The 18,911-nt window shown below is 35.3% G+C and overlaps 3 protein-coding genes across 3 annotated transcripts; 2 read left to right on the top strand and 1 right to left on the bottom strand.

Annotated features, from left to right (window-relative positions):
• Positions 1–417: 417 nt before the first annotated feature.
• LOC108822463 (uncharacterized) lies at positions 418–4,089 on the top strand. Its single transcript, XM_056998636.1, has 3 exons — positions 418–573; positions 1,016–1,382; positions 1,468–4,089. Exons 2-3 carry the CDS (start codon positions 1,033–1,035, stop codon positions 3,845–3,847), a joined length of 2,730 nt encoding a protein of 909 aa, XP_056854616.1. The 5' UTR covers positions 418–573; positions 1,016–1,032; the 3' UTR covers positions 3,848–4,089.
• Positions 4,090–8,714: 4,625 nt separating this feature from the next.
• LOC130504067 (bifunctional purple acid phosphatase 26) lies at positions 8,715–11,165 on the top strand. Its single transcript, XM_056998638.1, has 9 exons — positions 8,715–9,063; positions 9,144–9,344; positions 9,446–9,557; positions 9,630–9,856; positions 9,951–10,089; positions 10,184–10,404; positions 10,491–10,612; positions 10,695–10,856; positions 10,936–11,165. The coding sequence occupies exons 1-9, from the start codon at positions 8,893–8,895 to the stop codon at positions 11,009–11,011; spliced, it is 1,431 nt and encodes a 476-aa protein (XP_056854618.1). The 5' UTR covers positions 8,715–8,892; the 3' UTR covers positions 11,012–11,165.
• A 190-nt stretch (positions 11,166–11,355) lies between these two features.
• LOC108822216 (heparanase-like protein 3) lies at positions 11,356–14,250 on the bottom strand. Its single transcript, XM_018595249.2, has 9 exons — positions 13,981–14,250; positions 13,312–13,348; positions 13,057–13,240; positions 12,839–12,987; positions 12,513–12,743; positions 12,232–12,418; positions 12,029–12,154; positions 11,853–11,952; positions 11,356–11,766 (listed from the first exon to the last, which is right to left on the bottom strand). Exons 1-9 carry the CDS (start codon positions 14,212–14,214, stop codon positions 11,416–11,418), a joined length of 1,599 nt encoding a protein of 532 aa, XP_018450751.2. The 5' UTR covers positions 14,215–14,250; the 3' UTR covers positions 11,356–11,415.
• Positions 14,251–18,911: the final 4,661 nt, after the last annotated feature.

The raw sequence follows: 18,911 nt of genomic DNA, 5'->3' as shown, positions 1-18,911 counted from the left end.
TGCTGACATTCTTAATTACCACATGTCTATTTATCATTCATCAACATTTTTTTCAAAAGTTAAATTTTAAATACTTAACAGAAAACATTTAAATATTATTTTCTTATTACTCAGATCCCCAAACTATGATATTCACTAATAAAGTTGCTCTTAGAACATGGAGTAGTTTATACTATTCCTCAATTATTAATTGTATTTTACTTTCATATATGTTGTTTTAGTGATAAAACTTGTTAACGCTACATATTTAAAATGATTTTATAAAAATGTAAACTAAAAATATCTATATAAATAAATATATAAGTTAATAAATTTACAAAATCCCCGAACTATTAATTTAGAGAGGTATCATATCTTATATATTTAAGAGTTGGAGATTTACACGATCTACAAGAGTTTTCCAAAACAACCCCTCGAAACAAATTTATTCGATGTAGTGGACCTTTTCTTTACTTTATTTTTGTAGACACCCAACCCTAATTCGTTTCATCCTCTCGTTTCTTCCCCACAACTCTCACCTTCTCGCGGCCCTAACCCTAGTCTTCCTAATTCCCTCAGCTCTTCCATATTTCGGTAAAATCTAATCTCTCCTTTTCTTCTTCCTTACTAGCCAAACACGCCAATGGTTATCGATTTGACGATTCAGAAAATCCTTGTTGAGCTGACGATAGAGTTTTGCGATTTTGAGATATTGACTTTGTGTTTATGAATTTATGTTAGGGTTTTGAGGATCTGAATCCTATGGGATTCATTTTGTTCTCTTATCTTTTTTTTTTGTATTTAATTATTTTATCTCTTTCCCTTTAGTAAAAAAATGAGCAACTCTGTAATAACAAAATGAATTTGTGAATGATCATCTCATGTAATTAGCATGAGAGTATATCTAAAACGCTTGTGTATGTAGATTTGATTGTACAGTCTAGCTACATTAGCTTTTACTGTTATTTTACTAAATTGATCATCATTATTGTTGGTCTTCTCTTGGCTTAATACAATTTGCTTGTTGTTTCTTCAGGATTTTTTTGTGTGGGTATGGGCAAAGGTAAGCTTATACTGATTTGTCAATCTGGCGGCAAGTTTCTGACAGACGATGATGGGACAATGACTTACACTGGAGGAGAGGCAGAAGCTATAGATATTAATCAGGAGACTTCATTTCTTGACTTTAAGCTCAAACTGGCCAAACTATGGAACTTGGACTATGATTCTTTGTCCCTCAAGTATTTTCTCCCCGGAAACAGAAGAACCCTTATCACCATGAGACAAGAGAAAGACATGAAGAGGATGTATGATTTTCATCTGAGCTCGGTCAGTGCTGAGGTTTTCGTAACAGGACAAGAAGGCTTCCACTCTCAAGCACTTGTCTCACCTGCTGCTAACTGGTATGTATGTTCTCTTCTTCTCTTTATATGATTTACGTTCTGTTGTTCAATGGATGCATAATCCGTTGATGAATTTTAATTGCAGGTCTGATAATATAGCAGTCACACATGTGGCATATGGGAATGTAGCTAATGTACCTATTCAAGTTGCCACAGAAACTCCTGAAGATAACAGCCTCGTTGATGTTGGTTTGAGATCTAGAAAGGTCGCCCCCAGGTTTACTTCTGAATCCGGTGGCCTTGTTGAGATTCCTGTGACCGTATCCACTGGTCCAGTGTTACCAGCCAAATCAACTTCGAAGAAACCCATAAGGAAAGGGAAGACGAGTCTTACTTCCAGTAACTCTAAACTGACTCCTAAAAGCTCCAAACAACTAGGGATGGGTTCAAAAAGCTCCTCTCCAACTAGTTCCCCTGCGAGTGTCAGTAAACGAAGACGTGTGATGGAAGAACCCAGTGTTTTGCTCGAGGATGGAAATGTCGGTGATACAAGGAGGAGATCCTTAAGAAACAGGGGAGAAGCTCGAAAGCCTGTAATAGAAACTGATGAGGATGAATATCTCTTAAGTGAGGAGGATGATGCTGACGATGTTGATGATGACGATAATGTTGATGTAGATGATGATGACAAGGACTACGTGCATGATATTGAAGCCTATTACCCTGAAACTGAGGATGTTAACTCTGAACCCCAGATGAGTTATTCTATCTCTGGTGTTAACGATGGTTCTGTGCAGAGTTTGGTAGCCTCATGGAAACGTTGCATTACCGGTGTGGGTCAGGGATTCGAGAGTGTCGTTGAGTTTCGTGATGCACTGCAGAAATACGCCGTTGCTTGTCGTTTTGGCTACAGGTTAAGGAAGAATGAATCAAACCGAGCGTGTGGGGTTTGTTTAGTTGGAGGTTGTCCTTGGAAGATTTATGCATCATGGGTGCCATCAGATAGCATGTTTAGGATTAAAAAGTTTAACAGAAGGCATACATGTGGGGGAGAATCTTGGAAATCTGCACATCCAAAAAAGAACTGGGTGGTGAGTGTCATCAAGGAGAGGCTGCAGGAGAATCCAAATCAGAAGACTAAGAATATCGCCGACTCCATCTTTCAAGATTTTGGTATTGAGCTAAGTTATTGCACTATTAGACGGGGCATTGATGAAGCCAAAGGAGGGCTTCACACATCATTCAAAGAGGCGTATAAGCATTTGCCTCTTTTTGTGAATAAGGTACTTGAGACAAACCCTGGAAGTATAGTTGATCTTGTGGTCGGTGAGGACAAGAGGTTCCAGCGGCTTTTTCTGTCTTTCCGGTCTTGTATACATGGGTTTCAAACTGGTTGCAGGCCACTGCTTTTCCTTGATGCCATTCCATTTAAGTCTAGGTATCATGAGATTCTGTTAACAGCTTCTGCCTTGGATGGAGATGATGGTGTGCTTCCAGTGGCATTAGCTCTTGTTGATGTGGAAACTGACGAAACTTGGCGTTGGTTTCTGGAACAAGTAAAGGTAGCTGTGCCAAGTTTACGACCCCTTACCTTTGTTTCTGACCGTGAGAAAGGACTAGTGAGTTCTGTGTTGGAGATTTTCGAGAACGCACATCATGGTTATTCCATTCATTACTTGATGGAGGATTTCATGAGAAGCCTGAAAGGTCCGTTTCTTGGAGACGGGAAGCCATCCTTATCGTACTATCTACTGGCTGCAGCCCGTGCTGATCGACTTGATGGGTTTAAGGTATACACTGAGCAAATAAAACGAGTGTCTCCAAAAGCTTATGATTGGGTAATGGAGATAGAAGCAAAGCAGTGGGCCAATGCATTGTTTGAAGGTGAACCATACAGCCACATAACCTCAGATGTGGGAGAGATCTACGCGAAATGGATTGAAGAAATTCAGGAGAGTTCCATCGTGCTGAAGCTGGTGGCATTTGTGAGTAAAGTCGTGGAGTTGGTAAACAGTAGCCAGGAGAAGTCAAGAGAGTGGTTCAGCCACCTTGTGCCATCTAAGGAGGAGAGTCTAGTGGAAGAATGCAAGAAAGCAAGCACGCTAAAAGTTTTCTTTTGCTCCGACACTCTTTTCGAGGTTCATGATGGGTCTGTTCAGCTCGTGGACATCAGTAACCAAACTTGCAGCTGCTTCGGGTGGAAGCCCACTGGTCTTCCTTGCCAGCATGCGATTGCTGTCCTAAACACCAAAGGCAGAAATATATATGAATACTGTTCAAGTTTCTTTACAGTTGAGAGTTACCATTCAACGTATTCAGAAGCTCTGGGACCAGTTGCGATCGACTTGGCTTTAGTGGAGAACGAAGGGAGCAGCAAGGAAGAGGAAGAACAAGTCCTTCCGCCTTTGTTCTCACGGGTTCAGGGAGTGGACAAGAGAATCAAAGACAGGAAAAGAGGACGATCCGTGTGCTGTACAAAGTGTGGAGGAGTAGGACATAACAAGGCTACTTGCAAGGATGATTGATAATCTTGTGTTTGGCCTGCTTCTTGTCATTACATTTGTACAGAGGTTTGCATCTTTCTTCATAGATTTTATTTGGAACCGCAAGAAGATCCGGTAAGGATTTCTCTCTCCCTTTTCTTACTCAATTTTAGTGTATAAAGTAATAAACTGTGTTATGCTTTGTGGTTATGTGTTGCTTTGGATACAGTAATACCTTTTTATAGTCTTTCTAACTGTTATTTGACTACAGCTAAATTTTCTTTCTTCCGTTTGCATCATTGCTGATGCCAAACCTTAAATTATAATCCATAGCTAGCATCTGTTATTTATAAATTAAAGATGCAACAAATAGAAGTAAAGAGAAGGGAAAAAACTTGGGCGTTTCTAAATATTCTTTCCAAAAGAGATTACTGATCTTTAAAGTTAAAGTTTGCAGATGTTATATTCCAAAAAACACAACCTCAAATCTATTCAAAAGAATATATATTTTGGGTTCTTTCCATCAGAGGAAAAGTAAATTATAGATCAGACTCTATAAAGACTTTTGTCAACTAAACTATGATCTCAGTGTCTCTGTGAACAACATAGGACGGCTAACTTGCAAGATTACATTTTGAGTTCGAGGCACATGTATAATTTTAAATGTTCCAAATTTTTTTAACCATCTCTACCAATTTTTTTTAAATATGTTGCTCATATCACGTGGAGTTATCATGCATTCCATAGTCCATACATGAATAAAGGGGTGACAGACAACTCCTTGTATTTATTACCCTATCAAACCCACAAAACTTTGTAATGTATTATACCATCATTGTCCCCAAAATCCATGCTTATTCCATGAGCCATCAACATAATACCATATCCTTTTTTCGGATCGTAGATTTAGGTGGGGCTGGGTAAATAAACCGAATCTAAAAATCTGAACCGAATCTGATCCGATAAAAAGAAATCCAAACCGATCCGAACCCAACATAAATACTGAATGAACCTTATTTTATGGTATTTCGGATTATGGGTATTATCCTAACCGAATCCAAATCTAAATGGATATCCGATAGAACTCGAAACATTAAAAATCCCAAAAAGAACTTATACCAAACACGATCTCAATTCGTAATATATATCCAAAATACACTAATATATTATCGGACACCTAAAATAATTATCTATTACATGAAAGTTGATGGTTGAAGGTGACAGCTGAGGCTTAAAATTTTTAGATTTTGATTTTGTTTACATTGAGTAATGTTTTTCATTTTATGAAAATTTAGTTTTTGTTTTATGCTTTTATTTATTTGGTTTGTTTTTCTATCAATAACTATATTTATCTTTCGTTTGATTTTGAATGATCATGTTTAATGTTTCTTTCTTATTTTTGAATCGATTTTACTTGTGTTTTGGTCATAAAATAGATACAAATCAAGTACTTTAAAACCGAAGAACCAATTTTATTTATGTTTTGATTACAAAGTAGGTATAGATCAGGTACTTTTAAACTGAAGAACCGATTGAGACTCGAATCTGAAAGTATATCAGATTGTACCGGTTCTTTGAAGATTTACTAATTCCGACCCAAACCCGATAGTATCCGAACTGGTCCCAAACCAAACTTTCATATAACCCGAAGAAACTGATTTTGATAAACTCGAAAAACTAAGACCCAATTAGTTAAAACCGAATCCCGATTGGGATCCCGAATGTCCATATCTAGATTTAGGTGTCTTTACGTGCCCCCAGTATATTTAGTTGTGTGACCCCACCGCAGTTTTGTGCAATTTGTACTTCATTTTATTTCAGAGCCTAATCGTAACGCAATCTGTACGTCCCCCCAGTAACAATTTTGTTTCAGCTAATGCAAGTGTATAACTGTAAAAAAAGGTGTATAACTGTATACTGAGGACTCAGTTGATATTACCAAACAAATTGTTTTTTTTTTTGACAAACAAACCAAACAAATTGTTATTCTTACCTTTCCATACATACCAAAATATGCAAACAACTGATGATCATTCATATGTTCATAAATTCACTAAAACAAATAAAATAATCCATATTAGTGAAGACTGAAATCATAGAAAATTTTCAAGGGTTTGTCAGAGTTCTTAAGAGAGTCTATATTTATATTGTTGGAGGGTTTCATTGTGGATAATGGCTCGAATGTTGTACGCATTTGATAGTTAGGTGTCTACATATGATTTTGTTATCCTAAAATATTATGTGAAAGTAAACAAAAAATTATGCACATTATTATTTTCATTTAAATAAATACGTTATTAATATAATGATGTTTTATTTTTTTCTATTTATTATATTAATATCTATCTTACTAAAACATAATACATCATAAGAAAATAATTTTAGCCTAGCGATCTATGCAACTCAAATTTTTTTAACTATTTCTAGATACTTTATTAATGATGATATGGTTCTTACTTAATTATTAACAGAATACATCACACCATACATGAAATTTTTTAACCTTTTAAATGGATTTTTAATTCAAGATCTTTCCTGTTTATACTAGAATGAAATCTTATAGATTATTATATAATCTTATATTTGAACTAACTAATTAAATTCATAACTATTATTAAATATATTCCAAAATGTTAACTTATTTTAGTCTTGAAAACAAAGAAATCCAAATTAAACATATTATATTTTGAAAACCCAAAATTTAACTTCCATAAAGAAAAAGTTATCTGCAAAAAGTAATAATCAGACAGGTTTATAATTTTTTTTAAAAAATTAGTTAATTACATTTTACAAAAGGTATTATGCATTTTAAAAAACGCAAGTGAAAATATAGATAATATGAGACGAGTATATTAGAAAATATATGTGGATTAGATCCGGACATTCTGATCTGCGGAATAGTATAATAATCTAATCACATTGAATCTCAAATAAATAGTCTACATTCTGATCCGGATCGGATCGCAGGTGCCAAATAAAATACCTACATTCTAATTTTATATCATCTGGAAAAGACTTTTTCTTCGATATATCTTTATTTGCTTCAAAAGAGGAAGGATTAAGCATACGCATTCGGGGTCCCAATCGGGTTTCGCTTTTATCCAATCGAATCTCGGTTTTTCGGGTTTATCAAAATAAGTCTCATTCGGGTTATATGAAAATTCGGTTCGGATACTATCGGATTCGATCAGAGTTAGTAAATCTTCAAAGAAGCGGTACAACCGATATGCTTTTGGGTTCGAGTCCCGATCGATTTTTTATCTGATCTATACCTACTTTGTAATCAAAACATAAATAAAATCGGTCCTTCAATTTTAAAGTAATTGATTTGTGCTTATTTTATGACCAAAACATAAGTAAAATCGATTCAAAAAAAAACATTAAACGTGATCATTCAAAATCAAACGAAAGGTAAATATAGTTATTGATAGAAAGAAAACCAAATAAATGAAAAAAAAAATCAAATTTTCATGAAATGAAAAACATTATTCAATGAAAACATAACCAAAATCTAAAAATTTCAAGCTTCAGCTGTCATCTTCAACCATCAACTTTCATATAATAGATAATTATTTTAGATGTTAAATAATATATTAGTATATTTTGGATACATATTATGAATTGAGATCATGTTTGGTATAAGTTTTTTTTGAGATTTTGAATGTTTTGAGTTCTATCGGATATCCATTTAGATACGGATTAGGTTAGGATAATACCCATAACCTAAAATACCATAAAACAAAGTCCATTTGGTATTTATGTCGTGTTCGGATTGGTTCGGATTCATTTTTATCGGATTGGGTTCGGTTCAAATTTTCGGATTCGGTTTATCTTCCCAGTCCTAAGAAGGATGCTTAGGCTAGTGCCCAAACTGACTCTAAAACCATCTCCAATGGGACACCAAAACACCAAGTTTGGTGTAATTTCATCTCCAAAGGAACACTAAAAATGACACCATCCCACACTATTCACTCTACACCAAATATTTTATATACACATTTTATTATATTTCATTGAATAGTATAATTCAATTATTATTAATTAGTTTAAATTTGTTTCAATTACTATTATTAATCAGTTCAAATTTATAACTAATATTGTATTATTTTAAATTATGTTTACACAATTAAAATATTTTTATTTTATTTTCAAGTAAAAAATCACTAAGTTATTATTATCATTTTATGCTATAAAAATAAAATATCATAAAAAAATTATATTTTATTTTATTTTGAAATAAGAAATCACTAAATGATTAATATCATTTATTTTATTTTAAAATATTGTTTATAATTTTTATTTAAGTTATATTTAATACTATTAAATTCACAGAACTTTAAAATAATTTTTATTATTTTATAATATAGTTAAACCTGCATTACTAACTAATACCAATTTTATTAAAATAAATATATTGTTTTGTTATGTATTTTTCATAATTAGTGTTTTGTAATTTTTAATATAGTATTTTATATAAATAAATATAATATTGTTAAACCAAAAGCTATAAATTTATAAACATATAATTACAAAAATTTAATAAATATAATATCAAAGTGTGATCAAACAATTATTTATCAATTTCAAATAATAGATAAAAATTATTAGAATAGAAAACATCAAATAATACATAATATTATATTTGGTGTAATATTTGGTGTCATGGTTGGAGACAAGGAAAATTTTTTGACACCAAAACACCAAATTTGATGTAATTTTGAAACCAAATCTGGTGTCGAGATGCTCTAATGAATAATAATCTCAACTTGGTGAACATTGGTTAAATGTTACGGCATCATGCTTAAGATCCAATCCATTTCTGACAAGATCAAAGAAAGAAGCCAATGAGAAAGCTCCACGTATGTGGAATAGTGGATGGAGATAGATAAATGTGAGTGGGACAACAATCAAATGCATTCATCGAGATAAATCTCTCCTTCAAACTTTTGTGGTACCCAATCAATCCCCTCGACTTTGTCTCAGTCACGTCGCTTCCTCATTTATCTTCGGATCTCTATAGAGCGAAGACGTGCTTCTCTGATTGATTCTTTGATTGTAAATTGATTTTGCGATCAGGTAGAGCGAGTATGAAGATTCATCATCTTCTGGTGGTAGTAGTCTCTGTGTTGTTGAGCTTAGTTTTAAACGGAGAAGGTGGGATCACAAGTAGCTACGTCCGCTCCGAATGGCCCGCCGTTGATATTCCACTCGACCACCCAGTTTTCAAAGTCCCTAAAGGCTACAACGCTCCACAACAAGTCAGTTGCTTTCATGATTTTGAATCGAGAAACTAATTAACAAACATGTGCTGATTAATTAATTTAATTAATTAAAACAGGTGCATATAACACAAGGTGATTATGATGGAAAGGCAGTTATCATCTCTTGGGTGACTCCTGACGAGCCTGGCTCCAGCACCGTCCATTACGGCACCGTTCAGGGCAAATACGACTTTGTGGCTCAAGGCACACACTCAAACTACACTTTTTACAACTACAAGTCTGGCTACACCCATCACTGCCTTGTCTCTGGCCTCCAGGTAACTAACGATACAAGAACAAGATTCAGTTAGTTATATATAACTACACTCAAATGCCAATTTATTAATATATACCTTTTTGTCTGTGGTGGAACAATTAGTATGATACAAAGTACTATTACAAGATCGAAAGTGGTGAATCTTCTAGGGAGTTTTGGTTTGTGACACCACCACATTTACATCCAGATGCTTCTTACAAGTTTGGTATCATAGGTATGTCACTCTCTCAAATGGATCTTCTGCTTTCTACCGCTGCTATTTCTGATAATAAGATTCATTTTGTAGGCGACCTGGGCCAAACGTTCAACTCCTTGTCCACGCTGGAACACTACATGAGGAGTGGAGCTCAAGCTGTGTTATTCCTTGGAGATCTCTCTTACGCTGACAGGTATCAGTATAACGACGTTGGTATCAGATGGGATACTTGGGGCCGTTTTGTGGAGCGAAGTACCGCTTATCAACCCTGGCTTTGGTCTGCTGGCAATCACGAGATCGATTACATGCCATACATGGTTAATATATATATATATCTTGAGAGTCATCTTAGTGTTGTAACTTGTCACTCTACTCAGGTTTTTGGCTCTTCTGTCTTTTTTTTTTTTACAGGGGGAAGTGACACCTTTCAAGAATTACCTTGAGCGTTACACTACCCCATACTTGGCTTCAAAAAGCAGTGATCCTCTGTGGTATGCTGTTAGGCGTGCCTCCGCTCATATCATTGTCCTCTCCAGTTATTCTCCTTTTGGTAAATAACATCATCCTCTGCTTCTAACGCTCTCTGTCTTACAAATGAAAAAGGTGAGTGAGTAGACACTTGTGTTTCTGATGTGTTGTTACAGTGAAGTATACACCGCAGTGGAGATGGCTTGATGAAGAGTTCAAAAGAGTTGACAGGGAGAAAACTCCTTGGCTAATTGTTCTGATGCATGCCCCTATATACAACAGTAACGAAGCACACTTCAAGGAGGGTGAAAGCATGCGAGCAGCTTTTGAGGATTGGTTTGTCGAATACAGAGTCGATGTTATCTTTGCTGGACATGTTCATGCCTACGAGAGATCGGTACTTGCTATCATTTAACATCTACTCTCCATAGATTTTTTTTTTTAATTATATGCTTCATTGTAAAATCTTTGTTCTATCATCAGTACCGAGTATCAAATGTGCGGTATAATGTGTCAAGTGGAGATCGTTTCCCGGTTCCAGATACCTCAGCTCCTGTTTATATCACAGTTGGAGACGGAGGAAATCAAGAAGGTCTTGCGGGAAGGTGAGTGACATGAACAAATCTAGATACAGTAAACCTAGAGCTAAGACTAAGACTTGAGCCGCTGATGCTCTTTTGGTTGCAGGTTTAGGGAACCACAGCCAGATTATTCTGCATTCCGAGAAGCTAGCTATGGCCACTCCACTTTGGACATAAAAAACCGAACACATGCGATATACCACTGGAACCGCAATGATGATGGGAAGAAAGTAGCAACAGATGAGTTTGTGTTATACAACCAGTACTGGTGAGTTTGCTATTTCACCTTTAACTAAAGCTTTAAGTAACATGCATAGAAACAGAGCTAAGTGAAAACAAAAATGCAGGGGAAAGAATATTAGACGGAGAAAGCTGAAGAAGCATTATATCAAGAGTGTTGTGGTTGACTGGATTGCCAGTTGATTTGCTTACTAAAGTAGAGGCGAAGATATTCGTCCAACTCTTTACCCTTTTTCTACCCGATCTTGATTACTTAATAATATTGTTTGTGCTTATTCATCCATGAAATTTAATATTCTAATAACATATAAACTGGCTAAAACATATATACTTTGCCTGTAAGAGTTGTAGAGCCAGTGATGTGCTCAGAAGTTTAAGCTTAATGTATTCAAGCAAGTGTACATCAAAATGCAATTAGTATAGTTAGAAATTATATTTTTCTCAAAGAAAGAGAAGGGTTTGGAAATTATTTCATTGCATTTATTTGGTCTATAAAGTTTATTATGAAAGATAGGTACATTTTTTTTATCTTTTCTAATCAAATATTTGAATGGAGCTGTCTTAAAAGTCCAACATGCAGCAGCTCCCTAAGCACATGCAGGCACAACAACGTTCGGTATATGCACAAACACAATGGAGTGTGGAGCTATTGTTATTGGCTCTGCTGAGTTTACATGTATCGGTTCCAGTGGAGGTATGTCACCTGCCGAATTAACCTGCAGTGCATTACCGTTGAGTAGCATAGTCCGGCTGTGTAAATCTCCATCCTTTGCTGTCAAATGGTACTCTTCTCTTTGGGTTTCACCATTAGAAACCCAAGGTAGCTGGGAAGTCGCTACTATTTTCCTGTGTCTTAGACTGAAAGTGTTATTTAGCTTTACGTTCGCCATAACTGTTGTAGTGTTGTCAAGGTTCATCAGTAAAACTGTGATCCCTTTCTGCATCATGAAAACTTTATTGTTACCCATCAGAAGAAATAATATGTTTTTTCGAGTTACATATATATCAAAAACTCCTGACTTACCGATTGTCTTGCACAATGGGTGTATGAACGTATCTTCTTTGTTCCGGAAAAGCTTGTGAACAGTACCTTTCTTCCCATAAGTCGTCGCCAGATCAGAGCACTGTAATTTGACAAGTAGTTAGGATGAAATTTATTCTAGTGACAGGGCCAAGTTTCATCTTATATATTAGTTATACCTGTAATAGTCAGGGTTGGGAGTGAAATTAGTAGTATTTAGCAGGCCATAGTTTCCTCCGATTAGAGACTGTCTACAATATGTTTTCGTATCATAAACTGATGACATACCAAGTTGGTCCAGGTACCTACCATCGTGCAATATAATATCATTTTTGAGTAAAAGTCAAGTTTATATTCTGCTGGTAAGGTGTCCTTTTCTTACCAGAAACTATAAACGAAAGCATTAGAGACACGATTACGCCCGCTGTTGTAGGCGCCACCAGCCTCACCAACCCACGCCACAGCCTTTGTTGAGGATTTGTTGATTATGTTCTTTAGTCTGCGGAACGTTCCTTCTTGGTCCAGGTACGAAGGGTTTAGAATCTTTTCTATCAGATGCTGGTCCATTCCTAATCCATCGAAATTGTAGTTTTTTTTTTCTTCCATTTAGATGTGATAATAAGGGAAATGAAGAAGCTGCTTGATATGACGTGAAGCCTTTACCTGAACCGAGATCGTAGATGTGATGAGTGGTGGCATTGAGACAATCTCCAGTTTTGTTCAAATATTCCGTGAACCAAGCAGCATCGAAGAAACCACCAGGGCCTATCACAAGTGGCATGGGACTCACATCCTTATAAACCCGGTTCACAATGTTTCGAAGAGCTATGGTGTCCGCAGCGTACTGACGTGCTGCAATTCTTGTACCAACACCACTTCCACACAGCTCATTGCCTATAGATAATTAAAAAAAAAAAAAAAGCTTAGTGATGTAAAGAGATTTGATCTCTTGCTTATTATTATACATATTGTCATGTCAGGTGACTTACCGAGCTCCCAACCATCGACCGTGTGGTTGTTCTGTACTATATATCGGATGAATGATTCAGCATTGGTGTAGTCCCAGGCACCTACGGCTTCACCATTGGGTTGTATGCTCCGCCCAGAGAGTGCATTCAGCCCGAAGATGACTTTAGCTCTGATCCAAACCACACAAGAATGTAAGAGAGATAGTTGAAAGAAAAAAAGAAGAGAATTTAAAGGTTACCCGGTTTTGGTAAAGAAGTCATTAAGCTGGTTCCATCGGTGCCTAGACAGACATCCTTGTGTGTAGCCAAAGAGAAGGGAAGTGTTTTGGGTGAAAGGAAGACAAGGCTGTTTCGGATGTGCTGTCTCATATACCACCAAGTCTTGTAGTGTTCCTCCTATTCTTATTTTCAGTGGAGCGAATTCTGTTTTTTTTTTTTTAAATTGAAAAATGTCAAATTTTGGACATTATCAGAAACGTGATGTGATTACTTACCTCTGATTGCATTCTGGAAAATAGTGTTGTTCAGGTCCTGCAAGAAGATCAACATATATCCAAGTTACACTAGGCGTCATTTTCAGTACTAAAATGGCATTGGATTTGGACCATGGTACATATGATATTTGACTTCACATTCCATAAATGGTAAAAGAGTCATAAATGGAGTTTTGTCGTCCAAAAAAAAAAGTCATAAATGGAGTTTTACAATTTCTACAAATGTTCTTTTATGTTTTATTCATTCCATTTCTAAAAGAAACAAACAAACAAAAAATCAACACAAAGAACAGAAAAATAAATGGTTCCCAGAGATAAAGGTTAATCACCCAACATCCCCAAAACATGAGAAAGAAAAACTGCAAATCCACCTGTTAAAGCTATACTAGCTCAACATACAGAGTAAACCTCTACTAAACAAAATAAAATAAACCTCTAGTGTTTTGTTTCTTGGTAAAAGATTTTCAACAAAAAGTAAATTGTATTTGCTAAATTCGGAGTGCCTATCAAATGCATTGCTGCTAAGCCTGCTACACCGACTAAAAATACACGTGAAGTGTTTTTCTTTTTCTTTTGTTCTTTTTCTTTTAAAGATGTAGCACAAGTTGCATTGTTTTCGCCGGAAACAAAATGAAAAAAAAGAAATGTAAAAGAGAGGGAGAAGAGAACCAGGTTAAGAATCGAAGCATGGTTCCAAGCACAAGTTCCGTAGTCACATTTCTGAGACGGCCACCAATCCAAAGTGGCGCAGATGAAGTCTTCGTCTACTGTTCCCACGGCCTCTTCTCCGTACACAAACACCGTTCCTTTCACTTCTACGGCCGAGCTTATGGCGGTCTTGTCCGAAAACCGGAACACCCAAAGGAATAAAACTATCACCGATATTATTTGACGACAACCCATTTTTCTCTTCCTTATTTTTTTATATAAGAAAATGGGATCTGGTTTGGTGTTTTATATATATGCAAATGGAAGACAGAGACCTTACTGAAAAAGTTAAAATTGTTTTAATTTAAGTTATTTAATGGTGTAATTGGTGATCAAGTTTTGGAATACTATGAATACAAAGAATTAAAGAAAATGGAATGCCAACTAATAGAATGATAGAAGTTATGGAATAAAATAAATTGAATAAGGAAAGAGATATTGCTATTATTTTGCTGAGTTAGTAACATATCCTAAAAATCTACCAGAAGTGTAAATTTAAACCTTGATAAATCTTTGCAATAAATAAGTTACATAATATTTAAACTTAATTTTTTTTTTTATTAGTTGGATTCCATTACGTTCATTCACGATCTTTTTTTATTATGAAAGAATTATAACTATATTCATTTTGGTTCCACATATCCCACAGAAATTGATGGAATGAGAACTGTTTTTAATTTCATGCAAATGGTTAATTTCTTTTGGAATCTAATGGAATAAGTAAGCTATTCCAAACAGTTTTATTCCAGAAAATACCAATCCACTTACACCCTAAGTACCTGCCTTTGTTGTTTGAGTTGTTTTCTTGACCTTTTTCATAAGGTAAAATCCTTGTTCAGAAACTCGCTAGGCGCTACGCGTACGGTATGCTAGGGCCTAACGATTTATGAAAAAATTGGAAAAAACTCGTAGATTACTCAGGAAATTTTTTTTTGTACTTTTATACATATAATACTTTATTTATACGTATAATACCTTATTTATATGTATATACATGTTTATGTATAAAATATCTTGGTACTAAAATTATAGATTTGTAAATACATACCAAATTAGCACAAAATAAATCACATATAGAGATCAAAGAAGTTGCTGGAACACATCTAAAAATGAAAGTAGTGGGGTCAAATACTAACAATAAATATTTTATAAGGATGAATATGCAAATTTACATGAAACAAACACGTGTTTCTTAACTATGGACACCACAGTTCAACTATAACTTTGTGACTAGTTATCTTCTTCGTTTTTTTTTTCTGGTAATCAACCTTCTTCTTCTTCTGTATTTTTGAGTGATTTTTTACTGAATCCTGTTCTTCTGTTAAAACACATAAACCTAATCACAGACAAAGAAAAAACCTTTTTTTTTTCAGTCCGGTCCTCTCGCCAAAAATGTTTTGTTAGTCTCTGACTCTCTGTTAATGGATGAAACGAAGATTCACGGTAAGCCAATAAGCGATTTTGTCTATTACGCGGCCGGGTTTTATAAATCTACGCACTCCGCGCTCACTACTCGCCTCACCGCATAATGCAACCGAAGTGGTCCAACTCGCCATGGAGCCCAGACGAATCACGTGTAATCGGCCGATTAAACGTCTCCGCGACCGATTTTTAGAAAAATGGGTAAAATACATTAAAAATGATCTAATTAATAAAGTATATTGAGCCAAAATATTAATTAATAATAATAATAAAGTATACAAATCTTCTTCTTTTATTGTAACTGAAAGTATACAAATCTACATGCACAACTTTGATATATTATTGCTTTTAAGATATTTTGCATACATGCAAAGGGTTACACCAAATCAAACTCTTAATAAAGCCAAAATAGAAAGGAGATAGACTAACCACCCTAGATTACGAATCATGCGAAACGGATGTTTAATCTAATAACTACTCGTGGCCTGGTGGCGCGAGCATGGGTCAGTGACCAATACTCGCGTTGTTGCACCGAATCACACCAAGCACAACCAGCATTGCCTTGTTTTTTTTTTTTCCTCAACTGGAACTTGTATTATAGGCATTGAAATAATCTGGTTTCAATATCAAAACCTGCAAGCCAAGCACCTCAACTGGCATGCATTACAACCGAACTCGAAATTAAGAAGATGGATAAATTCTCGCATTATCAAAAAGTTTCAACCACGAGTCAGTAGTCGTACATGGCATTCAAGGATCTCTAAGGAACCTGAGTTCGAATCCGTTGCATCTGACTTGTGGCCACGCAGATATGGTCATGCTTTCGGCCCATTTGAAAACCCAGAGAGAAAGTCCATCTGTGGGCTGCACCTTCTCTTGGGGATTAGTCTGGATCTCGGGCCGGGATACTCCCATGTTAAAAGAAAAGAAAAAAGTTTCTGAATGATCCAAAGCCACGTATATGTACGACTGAAAAAGGTCAAGCAAAGTCAATTATTTTTTCCAAAGCTATTTACTTATATGTTTTCGTTGAGTTGTTATTTGGCCTTTCATAAAGTTGTTATTAGTAGCAGTGGTGGAATCAGCAGAGCAACATGTTGCAGATATGAAACATGGGTGACCTGATTTGAGTGAAACCGAATCAGAGCTTGATAGAGAGGAAATCAGATTTGTCAAATCAGATCATCCATGTCAAAAAAGCACTGGTAGAGAAAGGAACTGTTTGTTTCACCATTTGTCATTTTTATTTAGATGATTCATTTGTATGATTTATCCAAATGATCCATTCAGATTTTTGTACATGTTTGTTTGTCCATCCAGAAATCTCATCTAGATAAATCATCCGAATGAATCATATGTTTGTTTTTTTATTTTCATTTTCATCCAAATGAGTTTAGTAAACAAATTACCAAAATACCATTGTGTTAATTTAATCATACGACTGATATTATTTTTAAATATACTACATTTCATTATTTAGTTTAATATATTTATATTAGAATTATTTCAAAATCAACACGTTTTTTGTGGTTGGAGCGGAAAAACAAGATTTTTCGGTTTTAGCGGACAAAAAACATTTTTTTTTGGTTTTGGGGTGAAAATACAAATTTTCAATTTTGGCGAGAAAACGCGTTTTTACGGTTTTGGCTGGAAACACGTTTTTGCGGTAACGAAATTTTTCAGTTTGGCAAAAAAATGAGATTGTTTTTATTTTGGCGAGGAAAACGAGATTTTTTGGTTTTGGCGGGAAAACAAGATTTTGCGGTTTTGGCAGGAAAACACGTTTTTGTAGTTTTGGCGGGAAAACACATTTTGATGATTTTGGCGGGAAAACGCATTTTTGCGGTTTTTGCGGAAAACAATTTTCGCGGAAAACAGTTTTCGCAGGAAAACAAGATTTTTGATTTTGGCGGGAAAACACATTTTGCGGTTTTTGCGGGAAAACAAGATTTTTTCGGTTTTGCCCGGAAAACGCATTTTTGCCGAAAATGTGTTTTTAAGGTTTTGGCGGGAAAACAGTTTTCGCGGGAAACAAGATTTTTTTATTTTGGCGGGAAAACACGTTTGCGGTTTTTGCGGGAAAAAGAGATTTTTTCAGTTTTGGCGGGAAAACGCGTTTTTGCGGTTTTGGCGGAAAATGTTTTGGCGGTTTTGGCGGAAAATGTGTTTTTGCGATTTTGGCAGAAAATGTGTTTTTTTGCGGTTTTGGCGGGAAAACGAGATTTTTCGGTTTTGACGGGAAAACAAGATTTTTCGATTTTGGTGGGAAAACGCATTTTTGAGGTTTTGGTGGGAAAACACAATTTTGTGGTTTTGGCGGCAAAACGCGTTTTTGCGGGAAAACATGATATTTCAGTTTTGGAGGAAAAACGTGTATTTTGCCGGTTTGGCGGAAAACACGTTTTTGCGAGAAAACAAGATTTCTCGGTTTTGGCGGAAAAATGAGATTTCTCGGTTTTGACGGAAAAACGAGATTTTGCGATTTTGGCAGGAAATCGACATTTTGTGGTTTTGTGGGAAAACGTGTTTTGTGGTTTTTACGGGAAAATTTGCGGTTTCGCGGGAAAACAATATTTTCGGTTTTGGCGGGAAACACATTTTTGCTTGACGAGAAAATGCGTTTTTGAGATTTTGGTGTGAAAATTTAGTTTTTAGGTTTTCGCGGAAAAATAAAATTTCGTGGTTTAATCAGTTTTCATGTGTGGCAAAATGATATTATGTTTAGGTTTGTAATTTGTGAATTATATTATGGGCATAATAGATATTATACCATTTTGAATGAACCATCTCCATTCAAATGATCCAAATTGGTTCATTTGAATGGACTTTAAAATTAAGCCTAGATTTTCAAAAATTATCCGAATGATCCATTTGAATGAGTTGTACTTTTTGTGACTAAACAAACAAAACTCTCATCTTCATCCAAATGGCTCATTTAGATGGAGAAACAAATAGGTCCAAAGAAGCTGCTTACAATACGATGGGAGAGGAACATAAAAACATATCCACTACAAGAAAACAGCACTTTGGCGAGGAAAATTAACGAGGAAATATGATCTTCGTAACTTTACGACGACTTTACGAGAAAATTACAAAGAAAGAAGTAAACTTCGTTATTTCCTCGTAAAGTAACGAAGACAATATTTCGTCGTAAAACCAACGTAACTTTACGTGGTCTTAACGAGGAAATACACTTTCCTCGTAAAGACCACGTAAAGCTTGCTTTATCTTTACGAGGAAAAGAGGAAATATACATTCCTCGTTAAATCAACGTAAGATTACGTCACCTTTACGAGGAAATTTTGAAGCACGTTTTTTTTGGCTACCTACCTATTCCTCGCAAATTCATTGCAAAACTTCAATTACCAGATTCGAAAATTTTCTATAAATATGGAAGTTTCAACATCATTTTAAACACACCAACAAGAAAAAAAAAGAAAAACGTGAAAGGAAAAAAATGTCAGGCTCTA

The sequence above is a fragment of the Raphanus sativus genome, unplaced genomic scaffold (assembly GCF_000801105.2).
Source record: "Raphanus sativus cultivar WK10039 unplaced genomic scaffold, ASM80110v3 Scaffold1340, whole genome shotgun sequence".
Classification (NCBI taxonomy): Eukaryota; Viridiplantae; Streptophyta; class Magnoliopsida; order Brassicales; family Brassicaceae; genus Raphanus; species Raphanus sativus.
The sequence above is the reverse complement of the archived record's forward strand: the minus strand, read 5'-3'. Positions and strand labels throughout refer to the sequence as shown.

Coding starts and splice junctions, on each gene's coding strand:
- LOC108822463 (XM_056998636.1), top strand. CDS start 1,033: ATGGGCAAAGGTAAGCTTATACTGATTTGTCAATCTGGCGGCAAGTTT. Junction 1,383..1,467: donor GTCTCACCTGCTGCTAACTG/GTATGTATGTTC, acceptor TTTTAATTGCAG/GTCTGATAATATAGCAGTCA.
- LOC130504067 (XM_056998638.1), top strand. CDS start 8,893: ATGAAGATTCATCATCTTCTGGTGGTAGTAGTCTCTGTGTTGTTGAGC. Junction 9,558..9,629: donor TTACAAGTTTGGTATCATAG/GTATGTCACTCT, acceptor TTCATTTTGTAG/GCGACCTGGGCCAAACGTTC. Junction 10,613..10,694: donor CAAGAAGGTCTTGCGGGAAG/GTGAGTGACATG, acceptor TTTTGGTTGCAG/GTTTAGGGAACCACAGCCAG.
- LOC108822216 (XM_018595249.2), bottom strand. CDS start 14,214: ATGGGTTGTCGTCAAATAATATCGGTGATAGTTTTATTCCTTTGGGTG. Junction 13,241..13,311: donor TTTCCAGAATGCAATCAGAG/GTAAGTAATCAC, acceptor AAAAAAAAACAG/AATTCGCTCCACTGAAAATA. Junction 12,988..13,056: donor GACTTCTTTACCAAAACCGG/GTAACCTTTAAA, acceptor GGTTTGGATCAG/AGCTAAAGTCATCTTCGGGC.